The sequence below is a fragment of the Salvelinus sp. IW2-2015 genome, linkage group LG4p, assembly GCF_002910315.2.
Source record: "Salvelinus sp. IW2-2015 linkage group LG4p, ASM291031v2, whole genome shotgun sequence".
Taxonomy (NCBI): Eukaryota; Metazoa; Chordata; class Actinopteri; order Salmoniformes; family Salmonidae; genus Salvelinus; species Salvelinus sp. IW2-2015.
The window spans coordinates 11,289,099-11,310,123 of record NC_036841.1 but is presented as its reverse complement, the minus strand read 5'-3'; the positions used below and the strand labels follow the sequence as shown (position 1 = coordinate 11,310,123).

The 21,025-nt window shown below is 42.5% G+C and overlaps 2 protein-coding genes across 3 annotated transcripts; both read left to right on the top strand.

The window, feature by feature from the left end:
- The first annotated feature begins 6,026 nt into the window (after positions 1-6,026).
- Positions 6,027-12,200, top strand: LOC111960498 (adapter molecule crk). The gene is made up of 3 exons (XM_023982506.1): positions 6,027-6,564; positions 6,934-7,496; positions 9,100-12,200. Exons 1-3 carry the CDS (start codon positions 6,345-6,347, stop codon positions 9,235-9,237), a joined length of 921 nt encoding a protein of 306 aa, XP_023838274.1. The 5' UTR covers positions 6,027-6,344; the 3' UTR covers positions 9,238-12,200.
- Positions 12,201-14,836: 2,636 nt separating this feature from the next.
- On the top strand, positions 14,837-19,630 carry LOC111960497 (14-3-3 protein epsilon). 2 transcript variants are annotated; one of them, XM_023982505.2, is made up of 6 exons: positions 14,837-15,081; positions 16,414-16,613; positions 16,867-16,973; positions 17,315-17,521; positions 17,656-17,792; positions 19,540-19,630. In XM_023982505.2, exons 1-6 carry the CDS (start codon positions 15,018-15,020, stop codon positions 19,590-19,592), a joined length of 768 nt encoding a protein of 255 aa, XP_023838273.1. In that variant the 5' UTR covers positions 14,837-15,017; the 3' UTR covers positions 19,593-19,630. The 2 variants fall into 2 exon arrangements, with proteins under 2 accessions (XP_023838273.1, XP_023838272.1); XM_023982504.2 differs by having other exon boundaries at positions 19,537-19,630.
- The last annotated feature ends 1,395 nt before the right edge of the window (positions 19,631-21,025 follow it).

Sequence of the window (21,025 nt, the reverse complement as noted above, 5' to 3'; positions counted from 1 at the left end):
ATAGACTCAACTGCTTCCTTAGGTCCCCAGACAGCGTGRAACAGTCACCAGAGACACTGCTAACAGTGATAAGAATTGGAAGACGTTTCTCTGGAACTCAGTCCATATTATCTGTCATACTGAGATGTGATAATGCAGTTTCTTTGTATACTACCGGTCAAAAGTTTTAGAACACCTACTCATTCAATTTTTATAAAAAAAAAAAACTATTTTCTACATTGTAGAATAATAGTGAAGGCATCACTACAACTATGAAATAACACACATGGAATCATGTAGTAACCAAAAAAGTGTTAAATCAAAATATATTTTGTATTTGAGATTCTTCAAATAGCCACCCTTTGCCATGATGACATATTTGCACACTCTTGGCATTCTCTCAACCAGGTTCACTTGAAATGCTTTTCCAACAGTCTTGAAGGAGTTCCCACATATGCTGAGCACTTCTTGGCTGCGTTTCCTTCACTCTGCGGTCCGACTCATCCCAAACCATCTCAATTTGGTTGAAGTCGGGTGATTGTGGAGGCCAGGTCATCTGATGCAGCACTCCATCACTATACTTCTTGATAAAATAGCCATTACACAGCCTGGAGGTCTGTTGGTTATTGTKCTGTTGAAAAACAAATGATAGTCCCACTAAGCCCAAAGCAGATGGGATGGCGTATCGGTGGAAAATGCTGTGGTAGCCAGGCTGGTAAAGTGTGCCTTGAGTTCTAAATAAATCACAGACAGTGTCAACAGCAAAGAACCATCACACCTCCTCCTCCATGCTTTACGGTGGGAAATACACATGCTGAGATCATCCATTCACCCACACCGTGTCTCACAAAGACACGGCGGTTGGAACCAAAAATCTCCAATTTGGACTCCAGACTAAAGGACAAATTTCCACCAGTCTAATGTCCATTGCTCGTGTTTCTTGGCCCAAGCAAGTCTCTTCTTATTATTGGTGTCCTTTAGTAGTGGTTTCTTTGCAGCCTTTTGACCATGAAGGCCTGATTCACACAGCCCCCTTTGAACAGTTGATGTTGAGATGTGTATGTTACTTGAACTCTGTGAAGCATTTATTTGGGCTGCAATTTCTGAGGCTGGTAACTCTAATTAACTTATCCTCTGCAGCAGAGGTCACTCTGGGGCAAACTACCTGCCCTCCAGAACACCTACAGCACCCAATGTCACAGGAAGGCCAAAAAGATCATCAAGGACAACAACCACCCGAGCCACTGCCTGTTAACCCCACTATCATCCAGAAGGCGAGGTCAGTACAGGTACATCAAAGCTGGGGCCGAGAGACTGAAAAACAGCTTCTATCTCAAGGCCATCAGACTGTTAAACAGCCATCCCTAACAGAGAGGCTGCTGCCAACATACAGACTCAAATCTCTGGCCCCTTTAATATAGGTATAAAGGTATCACTAGTCACTTTAAATAACGGCACTTTAATAATGTCTACATACCCTACATTACTCATCTCATATGTATATACTGTATTCTATACCATCTACTGTATCTTGCCTATGCCGCACGGCCATCGCTCATCCATATATGTATACGTACATATTCTATTCATCCCTTTACATTTGTGTGTATAAATAAGGTAGTCGTGAATGTGTTCGATTACTTGTTAGATATTACTGCACTGTCGACTAGAAGCACAAGCATTTCGCCACACTCACATTAACATCTGCTAACCATGTGTATGTGACCAATCAAATTTGATTTGATTTTGCGTCTTCCATTCCTGTGGCGGTCCTCATGAGAGCTAGTTTCATCATAYCGCTTGATGGTTTTTGCGTTGCGACTGCACTTGAAGAAACCGCCACATGTCTTGACATTTTCCGTATTGACTGACTTTCATGTCTTAAAGTAATGATGGACTGTAGTTTCTCTTTGCTTATTTGAGCTGTTCTTGCCATAATATGGAATTGGTCAATTACCAAAAAGTATATCTTCTGTATACCACCCCTACCGTGTCACATCACAACTGATAGGCTCAAATGCAATAAGAAGGAAAGGAAATTCCACAAATTAACTTTTAAGAAGGCACACCTGTTAATTGAAATGCATTCCAGGTGACTACCTCATGAAGCTGGTTGAGAGAATGCCAAGAGTGTGCAAAGCTGTCATCAAAGCAAAGAGTGGCTATTTGAAGAATCTCAAATATAATATACATTTGGATTTGTTTAACACTTTTTTGGTTACTACATGATTCCATATGTGTTATTTCATAGTTGTGATGTCTTCACTATTATTCTACAATGTAGAAAATTGTGAAAACCCTTGAATGAGTAGGCGTTCTAAAACTTTTGACCGGTAGTGTATACTTGTTTGATGGGAATCTCTGGCAACTCTCTCCTCACTGTCCAGTGCCCACAGGACTGCAATTTCCCCTCCAAAACCAGTGGATGATTATTAGTGGAATATTAAATCAAGTTAATGGAGCAAACTAAACAGTTAAATACAAATWAACCAAAGGTGTGTACTGGAATCTCTAGACTTGTGTGTACTTGAATTTCGCTATTATGATATTGAGTGTATCATGGATTCATAAGGATCATCAACATTTCAAGGATTCTCTCTCTCTCTCTGAAAGGGAAAAGGGTTATACGATTCTAAAAGCATGTCTGTATGCAACTTTGAGTTCTTTGCTCTCTCTCTATCTCTCAATCTCTGTCTCTCTCTCTCTCGCGCGCTCTCGTTGTTCCTTGCTCTCTCAGTTTAGGTGATGAATTGGAAAGGAAACTTCTGTGTATTTCCATGAAATGAAAACCAAGTGACTTGCTGTCTTGCCAATGCTATGAAATAAAAAGAATAAATACTGTATTCTGGAAAACYTATCTGTTTCTTCTTTTTCTGCATGTTTTCTTAGTCTTTCCCCTCTTCTTGGTCTCATTATAGTGTAACAGATTATGAGTAAAATGCCTGAGCAGTGAGCTGCAGTAAATAATTCCTAATTCTCTGCCTGAAAATATTTTGGAATGTTGCCTTGGACTTCAGCTTCAAATTTCCTCCCAAATCACTTTTTCCAGAATAACTTCGCATTTTTCCCATATATGGAGTTTGAGTGCTATTTCTTGGATCAATAACTAGAGCAGTCTGTCTCTCCCACTAACACAGACAACGAGCAAACAAAGGCTTAGACGCATTTAGTTGGTAACAGAGTTGGAGGTGGACACATATATGGGGCGTGGGTGCTGCTCTGCTGACCCCCTAGCAGACCAGTTGTTCTGTGATTCTCTGCACTATCCATCCAGAGTCCAGAGGATGTAACACAGTGCTCCAGAGTCAGGGTTTTGGGAGGCAATCTGGGTCGTCTCACACTAGGTGGCCACAATAAATGTAGCTAGTTTCCATCGCATCAGTCCAGATATGCAAATTCAGGAAAACCCCAGATACCTAAGACATATTTTCAGGAAAACCCCAAATGCCTTCTTAAAATCTTTTTGAGTGAGGAAGAAAAGGTGGTTGGAAAGGATTTTTTTACTTAAAGTAGGTACTTCAAGGGACATTTGTGAGTGCCACTTCCTAGGGAGCTATTGCTCCAACTGAACTACACCGGATCTAGTATTGATTTTCTAATGATACCGTTGGAATAATGCCCAGAAAATGATATTGAAAACACATTTTTTGGCACTCTTTTGGGTCTCTGGTATTAGACTGACATCTGGTGGTCACTTTTGGAAACATCATAAAAGTGAAAACAAAGAGCGACTGCCTCTGGAAAGCAGCACCTTGTTTTGAAAATGTCCTGTGTGGCATCGATATGAGTCAGAAACATGTATTCTAGTATCATTTATTATACCTCTACATGCGACCAAATCGTAATGCACATGGTCAACTTGGTTTGACATTTTATAACATCCCAATTGGGCAAATTAGGGATTATCAGTAAATTATTTTAAAATGCCAATACCTCCAAATTTCAATGACTTAAAAACCTCAAACCTACTATAAATTGTATAAATTCATAAACAAATATTGAATGCATTTAATGAGACAACTTAAAGATGGGCAACTTGAAAATATTGTCCCGTTTACACTTTGTAATATATCGACGTTGCCTAATTAGCCCCAGAGATAAGCTATCCAATGTCAAACCAACCTTACCATGGTTGCACACCAGCTGGTTGAATCTAATTGGCGAAAGAAGTTGGCTAGGCGACTTCAGGACACAAGACCTGGTTAGACTATTTCAAGTTATCTAGAAGGGTGATGTAACTGTGTACTGTTTTGGGAGAGTGAATGTACAAACCATTGACTGCTTGCCACGTGCGAACGCACACAAGAGACACCCACATTAAACCTCCCCCCATGACAACTCTCGTTTCTTTACCATGACTGCTGCATTTCAGCTCCCTTTCAAGTGAAATAAAGTCAATTGAGACCAAGGGGCCAGAGTTCCGGTCTAGAAGCACAGTTTCGACTTCTCCTACAGACTTGCTTCGGTATTACAGTTAACCTGACGCCCGGCCCAGAAAGACCATTTCCATAGACGGCCACATAGAGAAGTCAGATTAGAAAATTCCTTAAGACACAGGAGCTGGTTGAAGCACAGCGGTGGGAGTGGCGAGCTGTGGCTCCATGGCAGGTGCTGGTGTGGTAGGCCCCACTACTAACTTGAGTACCATGGACTGAGCAGGCTGGATCTGAATGGCTGGAGCACAGTGGGGTGAGGGGTGCTGCCCCAGAGTGAGCTCTGGTATCTCCTCTGGCTCTGGAGAAAGCTGTAGCATCTCCTGAGGGACTCCACAGCAAGGGTGAGATCTGAGATCGGGGCTGATGGAGAAGCTGATGTGGAAGGGCGTAGAGTCTCAAACATCTTCTGAAGGCTGGCGTCGCGGAGCTGGTCGGACTGGCACCACAGAACCTCATTCTGGTTGTAGTACCTGTTGCATGATCATCTCTGCCGTTTTAACAAAACCCATCACTGTGACATATTAATCCATTGACTGGCCATCCCTACATGTACGATGTCAAACCCACTGCCTCACATTCATATACAAATCCCCCCTCGGCAAGACCCCCCTTTATATCAGCTCACAACTAAGACTCCCCACCACCAACAGCAACCTGAGATCCAGCAATTATATAAACCTGGCAATCCTCAAGTCCCTCATATCTTTGGTGAAACTGATTTTCAATTCTCTGCAGCTAGAGACTGGACCATCCTTCAAAAAACACTGAAACTAAGCTCTTTTGTGTTCATTGGTACTTTTTTTTTWAACTGTCAGAGATTTTAAAGGTGCACTATGCAGAAATCGCTCTGCCTTTTCCTGGTTGCTAAAATTCTAATAGTTTGTCAAATTTTGGTTAATGTGACAAAATATCTATTCTATAACCAAAAATATTGTATTTTCAGCTGTTTAAAGCTGGTGTACAAAACCAAAAGTAAAAGATGCAAAAATGAAACCTCAGAACATGAAGCATAGAAATAGCCACATAGAACATATCTACTGCTTCTTAGACTTGCTTTCAACTCGATTGCCAGATCTATAACTCGTATTTCTATGTGAATTTGGTTTGGTCGCCCAAAAAGTTACATATTGCAGCTTTAACTGATAACTGCATGTGTTTCCCCCCTGCCTCTTAAATGCTGCCTATTGCTGAATGTTTTACTGACTGTTTTACTGACTGTGCATTATGTGTATTTTGACTGTTGTTTGTATGATATTGTTTTACCTACTTGTGTGTTATATGTGCTGCGCCCGCACCCTGACAGTTCGTCATTGTAAATAAGAATTTGTTCTTAATTGACTAACCTGTATAAATAAATGTAGTCGGGCATAATTGCCCAAATCAGTGGCCTTCAGGCCTAAAGCACATCATATTTTGGATTTATGGGCCATCAAATAGACCACAAGTTAGATAATCCATGGGTTGGATTAATTAATACAATGTATACTGTTCTTATTATTATCTCATATCCTATKAAAAATAAAGTAATGTTTGACCTTATCAACATGGACACCCTCATCTGACACCTTGCTACGTAATTTATATAGACGTCATATCCGGCTGATYGGGTCAGTTTTGTTTCCCCGGATCCGCCATTTCATTTTTTGAAMTTACTTGTGGCAAGTTACAAGGTTTTATTCAAAATTGTATTGTTTTACAACTGGGTTGGGTAAGTTATAATCGACATATAATTTTAATCAGGCGATCAGACACGTTTTGTACGAGGACCGGCTTGTGGATTTTAAATTGATGGGAATAAGCAAGTTGCGAATGTCGCCTATTTTCCAAACGTGTTCTCCGCGCTAAAGTTTTTGTATGAGTTGAATGCTGTTTGTGGATAAGGGGAGGCAAAGGGAAGGCCCGTGAAGCCTCGGCTTTGGAGTGGGAGTCATGGCCGGAAATTTTGACSCAGAGGACCGTGCAAGTTGGTATTGGGGAAGATTAAGTAGACAGGAGGCAGTTTCACTTTTACAAGGACAGAGACACGGAGTGTTTTTGGTGAGAGACTCAATTACAAGTCCAGGCGACTACGTCCTGTCCGTTTCAGAGAATTCCAAAGTCTCGCATTACATAATCAACAGCATCAGCAACAACCGGCAGTCTGGCGCAGGTAAGAGAGACATGTTTTGGGGCTGCAGAATAAAGAAGCCCCCAGGGTATCTGTCCTTGTAGGACTTCATTGCCACCGGATGTACAATAACGCATGCAACCCAATGATAAAAGATGAATCCAGCAAGACACGTTGATTTTGCTTTATTTGGAACATAACTTTAGATTAACTTACTACACGTGAATCAACCAAACAGTGACGTTTGGATTAACCAGACGTCAAATATCTAGTCGACTGCCTTTTATGGGCCATAAATGTGGTAATTCACATGCCAATGAATAAGGCCTAATACCTTTGCCCAGTGAAATGGTTTCTGTTGTTCTTTCCTTCTTTTCTACTCATCCCTCTTTCCCCACCCTCCTTTCCCAGGCCTAACGCCTCCACAGTTCCGCATAGGGGACCAGGAGTTTGATGCCCTCCATTCCCTGCTAGAGTTCTACAAGATCCACTACCTGGACACCACCACTCTCATAGAGCCCATCAACAAGGCCAAACACTCTTTCTTGGTCAGCGCAGGTGCTGGAGGCCCGCCGCAGCGGCTGGAAGACGAGTTTGTCCGTGCCGTCTTTGATTTCCCAGGCAACGACGATGAGGACCTTCCTTTCAAAAAGGGCGACATCCTGCGGGTTCTGGAGAAGCCTGAGGAGCAGTGGTGGAATGCCCAGAATTTAGAGGGGCGTGCCGGGATGATACCTGTGCCCTACGTGGAGAAGTACCGACCGGCCTCTCCCACCTCGGGGGGCCCTGGAGCAGGGGGTCCCGGTGGGGTGGGTTCGGTAGATGGCTCCAGTGTTCAGGGCCCTCCTCTGCTAGACCCGAGCCAGTATGCCCAGCCCACACCTCTGCCCAACCTGCAGAACGGACCCGTCTTTGCCAGGGCCATCCAGAAGAGGGTGCCCAATGCCTACGACAAGACCGCCCTTGCCTTAGAGGTAACTCCCTAGCTGTGTTCTCTTGTCTCGTCTTTRCCTTTTTTCATCATCCCTCTGTCAGATTCTTTGATCCTCCTCATTTTGTCATGGATTTTCCTTTGTCCACAGCCTTCAGTGCAATGAGGCTAATCATTATTGGTCTTGTAAAACATAGATTTCCTTTGGCATTATGTCAAGATTGAGGCCAGGGAATCAAATTACCTTTTTATTATGCCTTCTGTGAAGTCATAATCTACAGAAGTCCCTAGGTTCCCTCCCAGTGGGTCATTCCAAGTTATGTCTTCCATTTCCGCTCACTGCTGGAAGGAATGAAGGCGTTGGTATGCGGCCTCTGTGACTCGTTGTCTGTGACTTCCTCCTCAGCTTCTTAACCAGTTGCATGCCCCTCAGTGTCCCAGCCACTAGGCTTGTTAAAACAAGGTAGTCTGGTTCATGTCCATTAGTCACCAAACAGAAGAAAACGGACTAAAACCGGGAGGGACTTCCCTGATCTTGTCCAATAAGCAATGCTTGTTTTCTTTTTCCATTGTAAAACGTTTTGCTACGGGTGTGCCCTAATGAATACGAACCAGTCTATGGAGGGTGGTGGTCAGTCAGTGAAATCGATAGCGAACTGCTCTGAAGTTCATTAGAGAATGCTGCCAGAGGCTCCCTGCCTGACTGTCTTAACTAACTGTCCGGAWGGGGAAAGAGGGCTTCCAAAGCGGAGTTCGTTGTGGGAAGGAAATACTTTGTGTAGAGGAACATTTCCTTTAATTTCTCTAATGACATTACTCTGAGCCAGACCGGCCTCTGGGCGACAAGCCAGCAGTCTCAGCTGCTCCCCTCTCTCCTCTTTTTTACCTGCTTGGAGAGAGGGAAGAAAGAACAGTGAAACAGACACATGATGTTCACTTTCTGTCTTGACGGAATCGACTACCGGGTGGAAGTAGTCTGTTTTGCCTCTGTCTTTTGAAATACCAAAGTGTGCGGCTACATGCTTACAAGGACAAAAAGTCATGTCAAAGACTTTTTGCCAAACTTTAATATACTTTTGGGTCCCAGAGAGTTTAGATTTTCTATTCACCCAAGAGTCAGCCAGCACTGCGCTCTGATAATCACCAACAGGATATTTACCTTCCATGAAGGTGTTTGCCAGTGGTATGACTCAGGAGGTATATAGGTTTAATGATTAGCCCCCTGCACACACTTTCTGATCACATCTTAGTCGATGAGAGTACTTCACTCTCTTTAGAAGAATGGTCCACCTGTAATGAAGAGGCCGACAGGGTGAACCAGCAAATGGACCTCTGCAGTACTGGTTTGTGTTTAGTTACATTGTGATTTGTGTTTGCGAGGCCAAATGAACCGCTACGATACAAAGACACAAAGTTTCACAAGTGGCTATCTTGCTGCAACTACTGCAACAAGGTCAGTACAGGGTGAACACCGTGTTCGTTGGGCACCAAGCGGACTGAAACGGCGAGCGTCTCCCTGGACTTGTCCAGTAAGAAAGGAACATTTTTGTGTTCCTTTGAAAATCGTTTGGAAGTGTTTTCTCGTTGCGTGCCGTAATGAACATGACCTAGGTCTGTCTGTTTGACGAGTCCTTCTCCTCCAACAGGTGGGCGACATGGTGAAGGTGACAAAGATCAACGTGAACGGCCAGTGGGAGGGCGAGTGCAAGGGCAAGCGCGGCCACTTCCCCTTCACCCACGTTAAGCTGCTGGACCATAATAACCCCGAGGACGAGGTGAGCTGAGAGTGGACACTGGGCTCCTTGGGCTCCTCCCATCCCTTACCCTGCCATTAAATACACACACTCACTCCCTCTCCTGCCACCATCGCCCCTGTGCCAATCAGCAGCCTCCTCATGACCTCTTCCTCAGTTGGTCCCGTTAGATAATCATTACGCTGTGTCATCTTCACTCACAACACCAGTATTTATACCACTTCCGCACCATGGCCAGCTCTATCAAAACACCCACACACATACCCCTTCTAAAGAAAGACTCAGGCCTTGTCTGATGGGGACGAGGACAGTGACTGTGTGTTACCAAGAGGAAGAGGGGGAGTMTGTGGACAGCTATTCAGGGAGAGGGAAAGCAAGGTAGAAATGCTCTCTTGGACTGGAAACGTACATACAGAGACCCACGGAGAAACACTTTCTCTGACTGTCAAGGAGAGCCGTTAGGATAACACTACATTGTACCCAAAACTATCATCCTCGCTACAAGTCCACGACCAAGTAACTAGTAGTCTTTTGTAAGAAAAAAAAAGAACATATCATTATGAAATTGTTGATGACCGTTACATGCTAAAATCGTGTTTTTAATTTTTCTGTGTTGTTTTTCTGAGAAGTAACATTGCCAGTCCACCACTATTGCGGAGATCTCATTAAATGTGTCGGCTATGTTGTCTGCTTATGGTATTGTCAGGCGCTAAATCTCTGTCTTATTTGCTTGTCTGTCCTGCATTGCTTGTCTGTGTTGTTTTTAAGAAGTCTTTGTCTGCTCCACTCCTACTCCAAATCACTGAAACATCATATTTTTTATTTTTTACACTTAACTTTTCACCTTGTTCTTAACAGTGGAGATGCCTTTTTGTGTATGATCAGCCAGGGTCGCGTAAATGTTCTGCCATACCGTATAATACCATAGCCAAAGATAGACTGTTAACTCGTATGAAAATGTTGTTTTAAGGTCAATATTAGTATGAGTTGGCTTTCTCTTTGCAAGATTCAAAACTGATTACGGTAGTATCTACTTGTTCTCTTGAACACATTGGTTACGGGGTCAAGGCATTGACACTGACTGTTCTCACTTTTCAGTTCTAGATTCCAGTCATCCACTATATTTTGAGAATTGATGTCTGTCCGTATTCATTAGTGTAATAGAGCGAGCAAAAAAAACATGTTTAATTTGCATGTATCCACAAACCACCATACTATTGCTAAGATTGTCAACTTTTGAGTGTTGTTCTCTGTTGATAAGAGATCACAGTTAAGTCCACCTGTTGACACATGACAATCTTTCCATCCCTATTATGTAGAAATAGGACAACGTTTGCACCCTGGCACAGCATCACAAATGTTACAGATGTAAGTAGTTTACTGTGAACAGCAGATGAGTATCTCTGTTCCACTATGAATTAAACCTGTATCTGACCGTTCTTACACTTTGCACCCCAATTAATGTGCCCCTGAAATTCACTTGGATAACTTCACCTCCTAGAGTGCTTTCCCACAGATTTAGGCGGAGGTGAATTGAGAAATTGATGACCTTGTCCTCTGTAGAACTGGCCACTAGGGTGCACTGCAACAGCATTAGGCAGAGAGGTTCTGGGAGAACCTAAGTGCTAGGCTGCCTCTTTGAGCCTTAGCCCATGTTGATCAATACAGTAGTCTGTGTTGAGGTTGCTATAGGTGAAATGTGTTTTTGTTTTTTCAGAATGCACTTCAAGCAAAAACCAAAAATTACAAWTACTTATCAGTTCTGACCCCTCCCRTTTCTTGCCTTTATTGTGCCAATATGTAATTTCTGCTGTGTTCATTGTCTGTGGCTTTTAAAAATATATAATGAAGGTAATTTATCCCCCAAAAAAGCAGCTGTGAAAAATCTAAACGCATTATCAGGGTGTGAGGTGTACAGAAATGATTATGGTAATACGAGTTAAACTCCAATGATGTAGTACCTTGTCAAAAATACACTGGGTGCTGGCCTTAGATGTAGGTTCTGGGTAGTTGATGCTGCAAAGTCCAGATGAATAGAATATATAACCTTTTAACGATTGGATTGTCCGCAAACAAAAGGGGTTTTCCCATTGCCCACAAACCTGTACCATTTCTCTGTGTAATTGTAGCTTTTGGGCCACCTGACAAACTTGTTTTGCCAATTTATGCAACAATCTATGTTTATGGGCAGGGTTGGGTAGGTTACTTTCTAGATGTAATCAGTTAGTTACTAGTTACCTGTCAAATTGTAGTCAGTAATATCTTTTGGATGACTTAAACTCAGTAACATGATCTGATTACTTTCAGTTACTTTTGGAGTACTTTCCCATTTATAAGCATTAGAAGCAGATAAAAAGGAACCATCAAATGCATTTGGTGTGTCGTCATAGTGGTCTCTGACTTGTGGTCAGACTCGCTCAGGTGGAACAACCTTAAACTTGCCCCTTTTTTCAATGCGGAATTGAATGTCATTGAGAAAACAGAAAGGTGTCATAATATATTTTTTTGTTTGTTGCAAACATCCTTTCTGAATTTTTAAGACTATTTGTAAGATGGTTACAATATTTTTGCTGGTAATGTAAGTGATTACAGTTAGTTCCTTTTGTAATCAGCTACTCCAGTATTAACATTTGTTAAATCATGTCTGCTTTTTCCATTCATTTTCTCAGTGCATGCCTGTTGCTTATGTAATCTGCTCTTATTTTAATGCCTATAAATATTTTTAAGTYTTGTATTTTTGTAACCCTGTGTAAGTCATTACCTTTCATAATGGGGCTTGGTTGGCAACCGCGAATGGAAATTGTGATATCAAAATGTGCCATTGTATTATAACACTATATATTCTTTTAAGACAATTGAAATTACCTTTTTATTTTCTGTAGCATGTAATGTGTTAAGATATACATAGTAAATAAAGTCAAAGGATTGGCAAATGAAAATAATGTACCCTAGCAATCTTGTTGATTGTCATAAATTGATGACATCAAACTGCACTGCCTTTTTTCATCATTTGGCTCACTTGTCATGCATAACAACAGACTTACAAAAAGCCAGTTGCCCTACTGGTGTGTTTATTTGTATTTAAATATCCAGACAGCTGATTATTATTACAGGCCTTTCTACTAAAACTTGGTCCCAGACTTGTTAAAGATGTCACAGCCAGCCTGTTTCACGTGTTTTATTGATTTTTTTATTTGACCTTTTATTTAACTAGGCAAGTCAGTTAAGAATAAAATCTTATTTACAATGACGGCCTACCAAAAGGCCTCCTGTGGGGACGGGGGCCTGGGATTAAGAAATATAGGACAAAACACACATCACAACGAGTCAACAAACACTACATAAAGAGAGACCTAAGACGACAACATAGCAAGGCAGCAACACATGACGACAAAGCATGGTAGCAACATAACATGGTAGCAGCACAAAGCATGGTACAAACATTATTGGGCACAATCAACAGCACAAAGGTCAAGAAGGTAGAGACTACAATACATCACACAAAGCAGCCACAACTGTCAGTAAGTGTCCATGATTGTCTTTAAATGAAGAGATTGAGAAACTGTCCAGTTTGAGTGTTTGTTGCAGCTCATTCCAGTCGCTAGCTGCAGCGAACTGAAAAAGGAGCGACCCAGGGATGTGTGTACTTTGGGGACCTTTAACAGCAGAACAGGTGTTGTATATGGAGGATGAGGGCTGCAGTAGATATCTCAGATAGGGGGTAGTGAGGCCTAAGAGGGTTTTATAAATAAGCATCAACCAGTGGGTCTTGCAACTGGAATAAAGAGATACCAGTTTACAGAGGAGAATAGAGTGCAGTGATGTGTCCTATAAGGAGCGTTGGTGGCAAATCTGATGGCTGAATGGTAAAGAACATCTAGCCGCTCGAGAGCACCTTTACCTGCCGATCTATAAATGATGATTCTGTAATCTAGCATGGGTCGGATGGTCATCTGAATCAGGGTTAGTTTGGCAGCTGGGGTGAAAGAGGAGCGATTACAATTAAACCAAGTCTKGATTTAACCTTAGCCTGCAGCTTTGATATGTGCTGAGAGAAGGACAGTGCACCTTCTAGCCATACTCCCAATTACTTGTATGAGGTGACTACCTCAAGCTCTAAACCCTCAGAGGTAGTAAAGAGGGGCATTCTTCTTACCAAACCACATGATCTTTGTTTTGGAGGTGTTCAGAACAAGGTTATGGGTAGAGAAAGCTTGTTGGACACTAAGAAAGCTTTGTTGTAGAGCATTTAACTCAAAATCCAGGGAGGGGTCAGCTGAGTATAAGACTATCATCTGCATATAAATGGATGAGTGAGCTCTTGCTGCCTGAGCTATGTTTATGTAAATTGAGAAGAGCTTGGGGCCCTAGGATTGAGCCTAGGGGTACTCCCTTGGTGACAGGCAGTGGCTGAGGCAGCAGATTTTCTGACTTGATACACTGCACTCTTTAAGAGAGGTAGTTAGCAAACCAGGCCAAAGACCCCTCAGAGACACCAATACTACTTAGCTGGCCCACAAGAATGGAATGGTCTACCGTATCAAAAGCTTTGGCCAAGTCAATAAAAATAGCAGCACAATATTGCTTAGAATCCAGGGCAATGGTGACATCATTGAGGAACTTTAAGATTGCAGTGACGCATACATAACCTGAGCAGAAACCAGATTGCATACCCGAGAGTATACTATAGACATCAAGAAAGCCAGTCYGTTGATTATTGACATGCCTTCTAAGCAATGGAAACCTCCCCAGAAAGGAGAGACAGGTTAAAAAGGTTGGAGATAGGCTTGGCAATGATAGGGGCAGCAACCTTAAAGAAGKAAGGGTCTAAACCATTTGACCCAGATGTTTTTTGGGGGTCAGGTTTAAGGAGCGCCTTTAGCGCCTCGGACTCAGTGACTGCCTGCAGGGAGAAACTGTGTAGCGGGGCAGGGGGAAAAGAGGGAGAAGCATCGGGGATAGTCACATTAGAAGGGGTGGAAGATGAGGAAATGTTGGACGGGCYAAGAGGCAGAGTCAAATAGGAATCCTGACTTAATGAAGTGGTGATTAAAGAGATCAGCCATATGCTTCTTGTCAGTAACAACCACATCATCAACATTAAGGGACATGGGCAGCTGTGAGGAGGAGAGTTTATTCTCCAGGTCTTTAACTGTTTTCCAGAACTTCTTGGGGTTAGACCCACAGAGAGAGAACTGCTCCTTAAAGTAACTAACTTTGGCCTTCCGGATAGCCTGAGTGCACTTATTTCTCATTTGCCTGAACGATAGCCAGTCTGCTTGAGTATGCGTGTGCGGAGCCTTTCACCAAATGCAATTCTTAAGGTGGAGGGACTCTTGTAAGATCAAGGGGSTGAACCGGTTTTTAATTCTCATTTTCTTTATGGGGGCGTGTTTGTTAACAATACCACTGAAAAAAGAATCAAGCTGATTCCATACCATTTTACAGATGTTCTTGATAAGAAGATTGAGGAAGCCTTATCAAGCTTACATTTTTTGTGTGTGATAATGCTCACCATGATAATAATACTGTGGGTGTAAATGTTTGGAATCCCGAGTCACTGGTTGCCATGCCGTGCAAGAATGGGAGGGGGGTTTATGAGGAAGGGGTGATCCTCAGTGGGGGGTGATAGGTTCCCGGATTGAGATTTTCGCCATTTTTTTTTACTCCAGTACAACCGGTGGGGTGGAAACGCCACTGATCTATCCGTTGATTTCCCAGGACCCGCCGACAGATTGACCTACTAGCAGCTACTGTCGAGCATTTTTACCAATTTGTCAGTTTAACTAAACTTCGCCACTCGCAACAAAATGGGCGATCGGGAGGATTTAGTATATCAGGCAAAACTCGCCGAGCAGGCGGAAAGATATGACGGTAAGAGATACAATTGTATTATTCGATGGAGGGACATGTTCGCCGCTGTTTTTTCCCCCAGCTAGCTAACGTTAGTAGCTTCCAACATAGCTAACACTTGCACTCACTCACCCTCCTCCCTCTTGCAGGGGCGAGGATGGTGATGTCAGTGCGCTAACGTTAGCTAGCTAGTTAGCCTGAGCTAACGCATTGGCTTAACTAGGTAGCCGTGTAACTAGTATTAATTAGCCAATACGATAGCTACTTAACTGTCCAGATTTGTTCAAAGATATGGATAATTTAAAGAGAATACAAAATGGCGGATTATTGATGGTGCGAGAGCTAGGTAGCTAGTAAGCAAGTGGGGGTGGTAGCTAGCTAACGCGTTACCAAACTAACGTTAGATGTACTACAGTACCTATGTGGGGATTACTTTTCCCAAACAATGTCAGCCAATTTAAGTTTATGCTACATTACTAGCTATAATCTAACATTAGATAACTATGTAAATATGTTGGCCAGCTAAATACCCACGTTTACTAACATTCTCGTGGTCCAACGTTAGCCATAGCCTGCTATCTGGGTGTGACGTATCGAAGACTGACCTTAAATAAAACCTACCCCCAATGATAAGCAATTTTGACGTAGTTAAGTTAGTCAGTGAGAGAACATGCCTGTCAATTGGCATGAAGCTGTTTTTAGTTGTGTGATTACAGGGCATGATCATGTCTGTCAGATTATGGAACCCTGGTCACATGCAACTTTGATTTACCCCGAAATAAAACCAGCTTTATTTCACCCCCAAATCAAACGCGATTCTTCAGACATGTCGCTCTCATTCTTGACATTGCTGTAACTACCGGTTTCTTAAACGTATGATTATGTACCTTGTCACTGGGTGTATGTTCTTGCAAAATGTAAGCCTACATTTTGCAGCAGATACTACCTTCCAAMATTGTGTTATCAAGAACCTGTATTKATAAAGCACATCAGAGTAGGCATGCCGAGCTAGGATCAGGTCTCACCTGTCCTTAAAATCATATTCATTATGGTCGATTATGCTAAATTGATTAGCACACCTACTCTGAGACTTTGTGAATAGAGAAATTCTAATCTGTACATAAGAAAAGGGGAAGAAAGATATGTAATGTGAAGTCATCAAACGTTGTCCCCTAGTTTTATTTTGGATCTGATCTTTCAGCACCAATTACTTATCAAATCAAGTTTATTTTATATAGCCCTTCGTACATCAGCTAATATCTCGAAGTGCTGTACAGAAACCCAGCCTAAAACCCCAAACAGCAAGCAATGCAGGTGTAGAAGCACTTATGACTTCCTCTCTGCTCCCCACAGAAATGGTGGAGTCCATGAAGAGAGTGGCCGGGTTGGATGTGGAACTAACAGTCGAGGAGCGAAACCTACTATCAGTGGCCTACAAAAATGTTATTGGGGCGAGGAGAGCATCATGGAGGATAATCAGCAGTATTGAACAAAGGGAAGAAAACAAGGGCGGAGAAGACAAATTGAAAATGATCCGGGAATACAGGCAAACGGTGAGTAAGCCCAGAAGGATGAGTCATTCTGAGTGCATTAGTGTAGTGCGAGAGAGATCTGACATGATGAGAGAGGCATTTGAGCTGCAGCCCTCTTAAAGCAATATGGTAGCGTTTCCACTAGAGAAAATGTTGAACATTATAAAATAATTTAGGCTAATTCACCTGAATGATACCATTTGTATTGTTGCTTGTTGTGCCTAACATTGTGCCAGTGGCTGGTCATTCATTGAGATTTTTTTTTCTCCTGCAGGTTGAGAACGAGCTGAAGTCTATCTGTAATGACATTCTTGATGTATTGGACAAGCACCTTATTCCAGCTGCTAACACGGGAGAGTCCAAGGTCTTCTACTACAAAATGTACGAGCTTCTGTTGTCGATGTGTTGTTTGGCAATAGATGCTTGATAGATGGTTATTGCTGTTTTTTTAACAACCGGATTAAAACAGTATTCCACAACTTTAATGGCTCTAGAATAATGCATAGAACAGTGATTGTGGTTCTTCCTGCTTTTCTGACATTTATCCTCCATTTGTTGATCATTGAAACGGACCTATCCCCTAGATGTTTTAGGTTGTCTTGGTCACGGCCCTGAGTTGGGAACATAGTTGTTTTTCACATGGACCCATGTTTTCACGGAGCCTTTGTATATTTTACACCATGATGGCCCACTGATTCTTCTCCGTCTTGCTCTTCCCTCAGGAAAGGCGATTACCACAGGTATCTCGCTGAGTTTGCCACCGGGAACGACCGGAAGGAGGCTGCGGAGAACAGTTTGGTCGCCTACAAAGCTGCTAGCGACATCGCCATGATCGAACTGCCACCTACACACCCCATTCGCCTAGGCCTCGCTCTTAACTTCTCTGTATTTTACTATGAAATCCTCAATTCACCCGACCGCGCCTGCAGGCAAGTACCTCGCACGGCTCTCCTTCTAATTTAGAGCTCTAATTTGGCTGTTGATCATGTGTGCTCAAACGAGTCAATACGGTGACTTATTCCCCTGATACGAGTGCGKCATAAGACCGGTGTTTGTACTGCAGGTTGGCGAAGGCTGCGTTCGATGACGCCATCGCAGAGCTGGACACGCTGAGCGAAGAGAGCTACAAGGACTCCACACTAATCATGCAGTTGTTACGCGACAACCTGACACTATGGACTTCAGACATGCAGGGAGATGGTAAGCGTGAGTGAGCGCTCACCCACCTGGGGTTTTTCCAACGCATGGAGGAAGTTGGTAATGTTATTAATGGAGAAATTGCTGTTTGAGTGGACATGCTTCATTCCTTCCAGTCTGAGGTATACTTACAATATTACAGCAGTTTGCCTCTGCTATTTTGTTTTTTAGTATGCCCATAACGATGTTTGTGAACGGATGCTATCCTACCAGAAAAGAGTAGCACTGTGTTTCCTATAGGTGTGTGCTGTTGGTAATTCAGCTCTTTTCAGAGCTGCTGACGTGGATCATTACACAAACTCTTAACGTCTCCCTTCTCCATCCGTCTCTAACCCAACCTTGTGCCTTTCAACCTTTCAGTTCCTTCTGCATTGCTTAGTGCCCCCTCTGCCCTCTAGCGCTGTAGCTTCTTTAACCTTCATCTTAACGTCCAACTCCTCTCTCCTCTCTCGTTCCATCTGTGTAGAGTCCTAAAGGGGCAAAAACAGCTGTTCATTTCAAGTGTTTTCTGCCCTGCCCTAGTTTGAATCGTTTGTTCTGTCCCCCTTCACTATTAACTCACTGCAATGCCACTCACCCATTTGGTTTGTGTCGTCGGGAAAGTTGTATGTTCACACACTGTGTGTCTTATGAATACGTCTTTCTACGTCGTGATTTATTTTATTTTGGCGCCGGTGTATCAGTAATGCATTTAGTTTGAAGGTAACCTGAAGCGACTGTCTTTTTCATGTTATGATTTCCACGTGTCTTGGACAGCTGACAGATTATTGGGGTTTTTGATACTGGTGAGCGAGTATCGTCTTTCAGCTGGAGCCATTTTAGGTCAGGTAAAGGACAGCTCTGTAGGTACACGGTAACTATCTTTCTCTGTGGGGCTGCGAGGTGTCTCACCAAGTTAGAACATGGGTTTGTGTGTGGATTCTGACGCTCTGTAGTCGCCTGATCTGTTGACGTACAGTGCTTGATCTCCGTAGCTATTGTAAGAGCCGCGTATTGTGGAGACTGGAGGACTAACAGCATGGCACCAATTGTTGAGGCTGTGTGGGATATCCTGTCTGTCTTTGACTGGGTGACATGCATCTACATCCAGTCCCATAATCGCTCTGCTCTGTCATTCTGTCTGCCTGGCGTCCTGTAGCATGACACAACTAGACAGCTGTCTCACTAGCGACGGAATGCCAGTACAATATAGTGGCTTGTGTTGGAATAGAATAGTGGGGTGCAGGTGAGTCTTGGGCAGATCTGTCGAGGGATTTAAAGATTGGATGTCACTGTGTTAGCTAGATGGCTTATAAATCATGGGATGAGTAGGCTATGGGGAAATTGACAAATCAAACGCTTCTCAATTGTAAACGGAAGTCATCTGTCAGGTTGTCAAGTGGGGCCTATAATAGGACGTTTCATTTGAAGGGTTTTTAATTACTAAAAGAGATGTCATTTTAATTTGATTGAAGCGCTACAGTAGTTATTTTGATATGGCCTACAAGGTTGTAGATGGTGGTTGACGTTTCACTGCATGTGCTAAGATGTTTGTGACACACTGAATGAAACCAGTGCTGGGCTCACTTCGGCCTGTTCACCTGTAACTTTGGAGACTGTKGGTTAAAACTGGCACAGGAGTAATGCAGTACTTCCACAGCATCTCAATATGTTTGGGCACTGAGTCTGATCACCTAGGCTGAGGGTTGTCTCTGGTGTACATAGCCTGAAAGCCCAGCCCTCACTGTCCGTTTCTCTTGTTTTCAAGCAGGTGAAGAACAGAACAAAGAGGCGCTGCAAGATGTGGAGGATGAGCCCCAGTGAGACATTACAGCCAACTTGAGACCCCCCTCCCCCCACCCACCCCCCCAACAAAGAAACTGTAGCCACCACGCCCAAGTGACCGCGGCTCTCAGCAGCTCTCTGGCCCCATGGTCTTAGAGATGATCAGTCATTGTTAATATTTGTTTTTTTGTTTTTTTCTCTCCCTTTAATTCAATTCAAATATAAATACCACTTAATTGAGACAATAAATACAATTTTGGAAAGGCAAAGAGTCCCTGGATTATTTTATTTTTCTTGGTACACGCGGTTCTGAAAAATAATCTTTTTTCATTATTGTATTGTTTTAATTTTGTTTTGTTTATGCTCTTTCCTCAATATTTTATCAGTTGCTGGATGTATTTTGAGATTTTTTTTTCTTAATGTAATTACAGAAATTTACTTTTATTACTGATATGTCTATTAGTTGTGGGAGCTGTAATATTTCTGTGTTAGTGAAAGAGATGCAAATCATTAAACCTTTTTAAGGGCAAGTCTAAACAAAGTCCTCTTTCGTTAACTTAGTTGATCAGAGGAAGGTGGCAAAATTCTTGATATCCACGTGGAGCAAAATGCTTAGCTTTTACACCATAGTGATTCTGTTGTAATGTTTTGGATTGTACGTTGTGCTAAAATACTGTATTGCGAYTACTTGCTGATTTCAGATGGTGGCTGGTAACTGTAAAAATCCAAGGGAGCGTTGTCGCGTTAACACAGTTCTCGATTGGCTTCTGTTCCAAGATGACAGGGTTCTGAAGAGATGATTTCAAGCCTGCATGAGTAAATGAATCGTTATTTTTCTGCCTCTTTCCCCTCCTTTTATATAGCTCAATGTTTTCCTTTTCTTTTTGCTGCATTATGTGTAACTTAAAGCTAATTTGTACTACTGGATATCTGACTGGAGCCACAGAGCATCTGTATTGTTCTTACTGAAACACAGCATGGAATTAACATTAAACAATCTAAATTAAACATACCGAAATGTCTATTGGTGTTGATTGCATCAGACGATGAATTCATGCGTGTTGATTTTTGACTTTTCATAAAGCAACTGAGTAAAGCCATGGTATTGGGTGTTTTTAAACGTAGTTAGAAATGACTCACAAAATGGAAGCTTGCCTGTTGGATGTATGCCCATTTATTTTCGGTGGGCCATGTTAAGTCCCGGTCATTTGAGAAGCACTGGTGGAAGGTTGGAGATGCATCCCTAGGCTACTAACCACCACAGGGCTCATGGTTGGTTGGCCCCCTACACCAAATCTCTAATCAGAGCTTTCTTTTGAAGATGTCAAGTTAAAACATTTGTAATGATGGATTGCATTGATTTGCTAGCAGTTGTCATATACATAAACAGTGTTATACAAGTTAAGCATGTATGGCAGGGAAATACAGTGCTTTTGGAAAGTATTCAGACCCCTTGACTTTTTCCACATTTT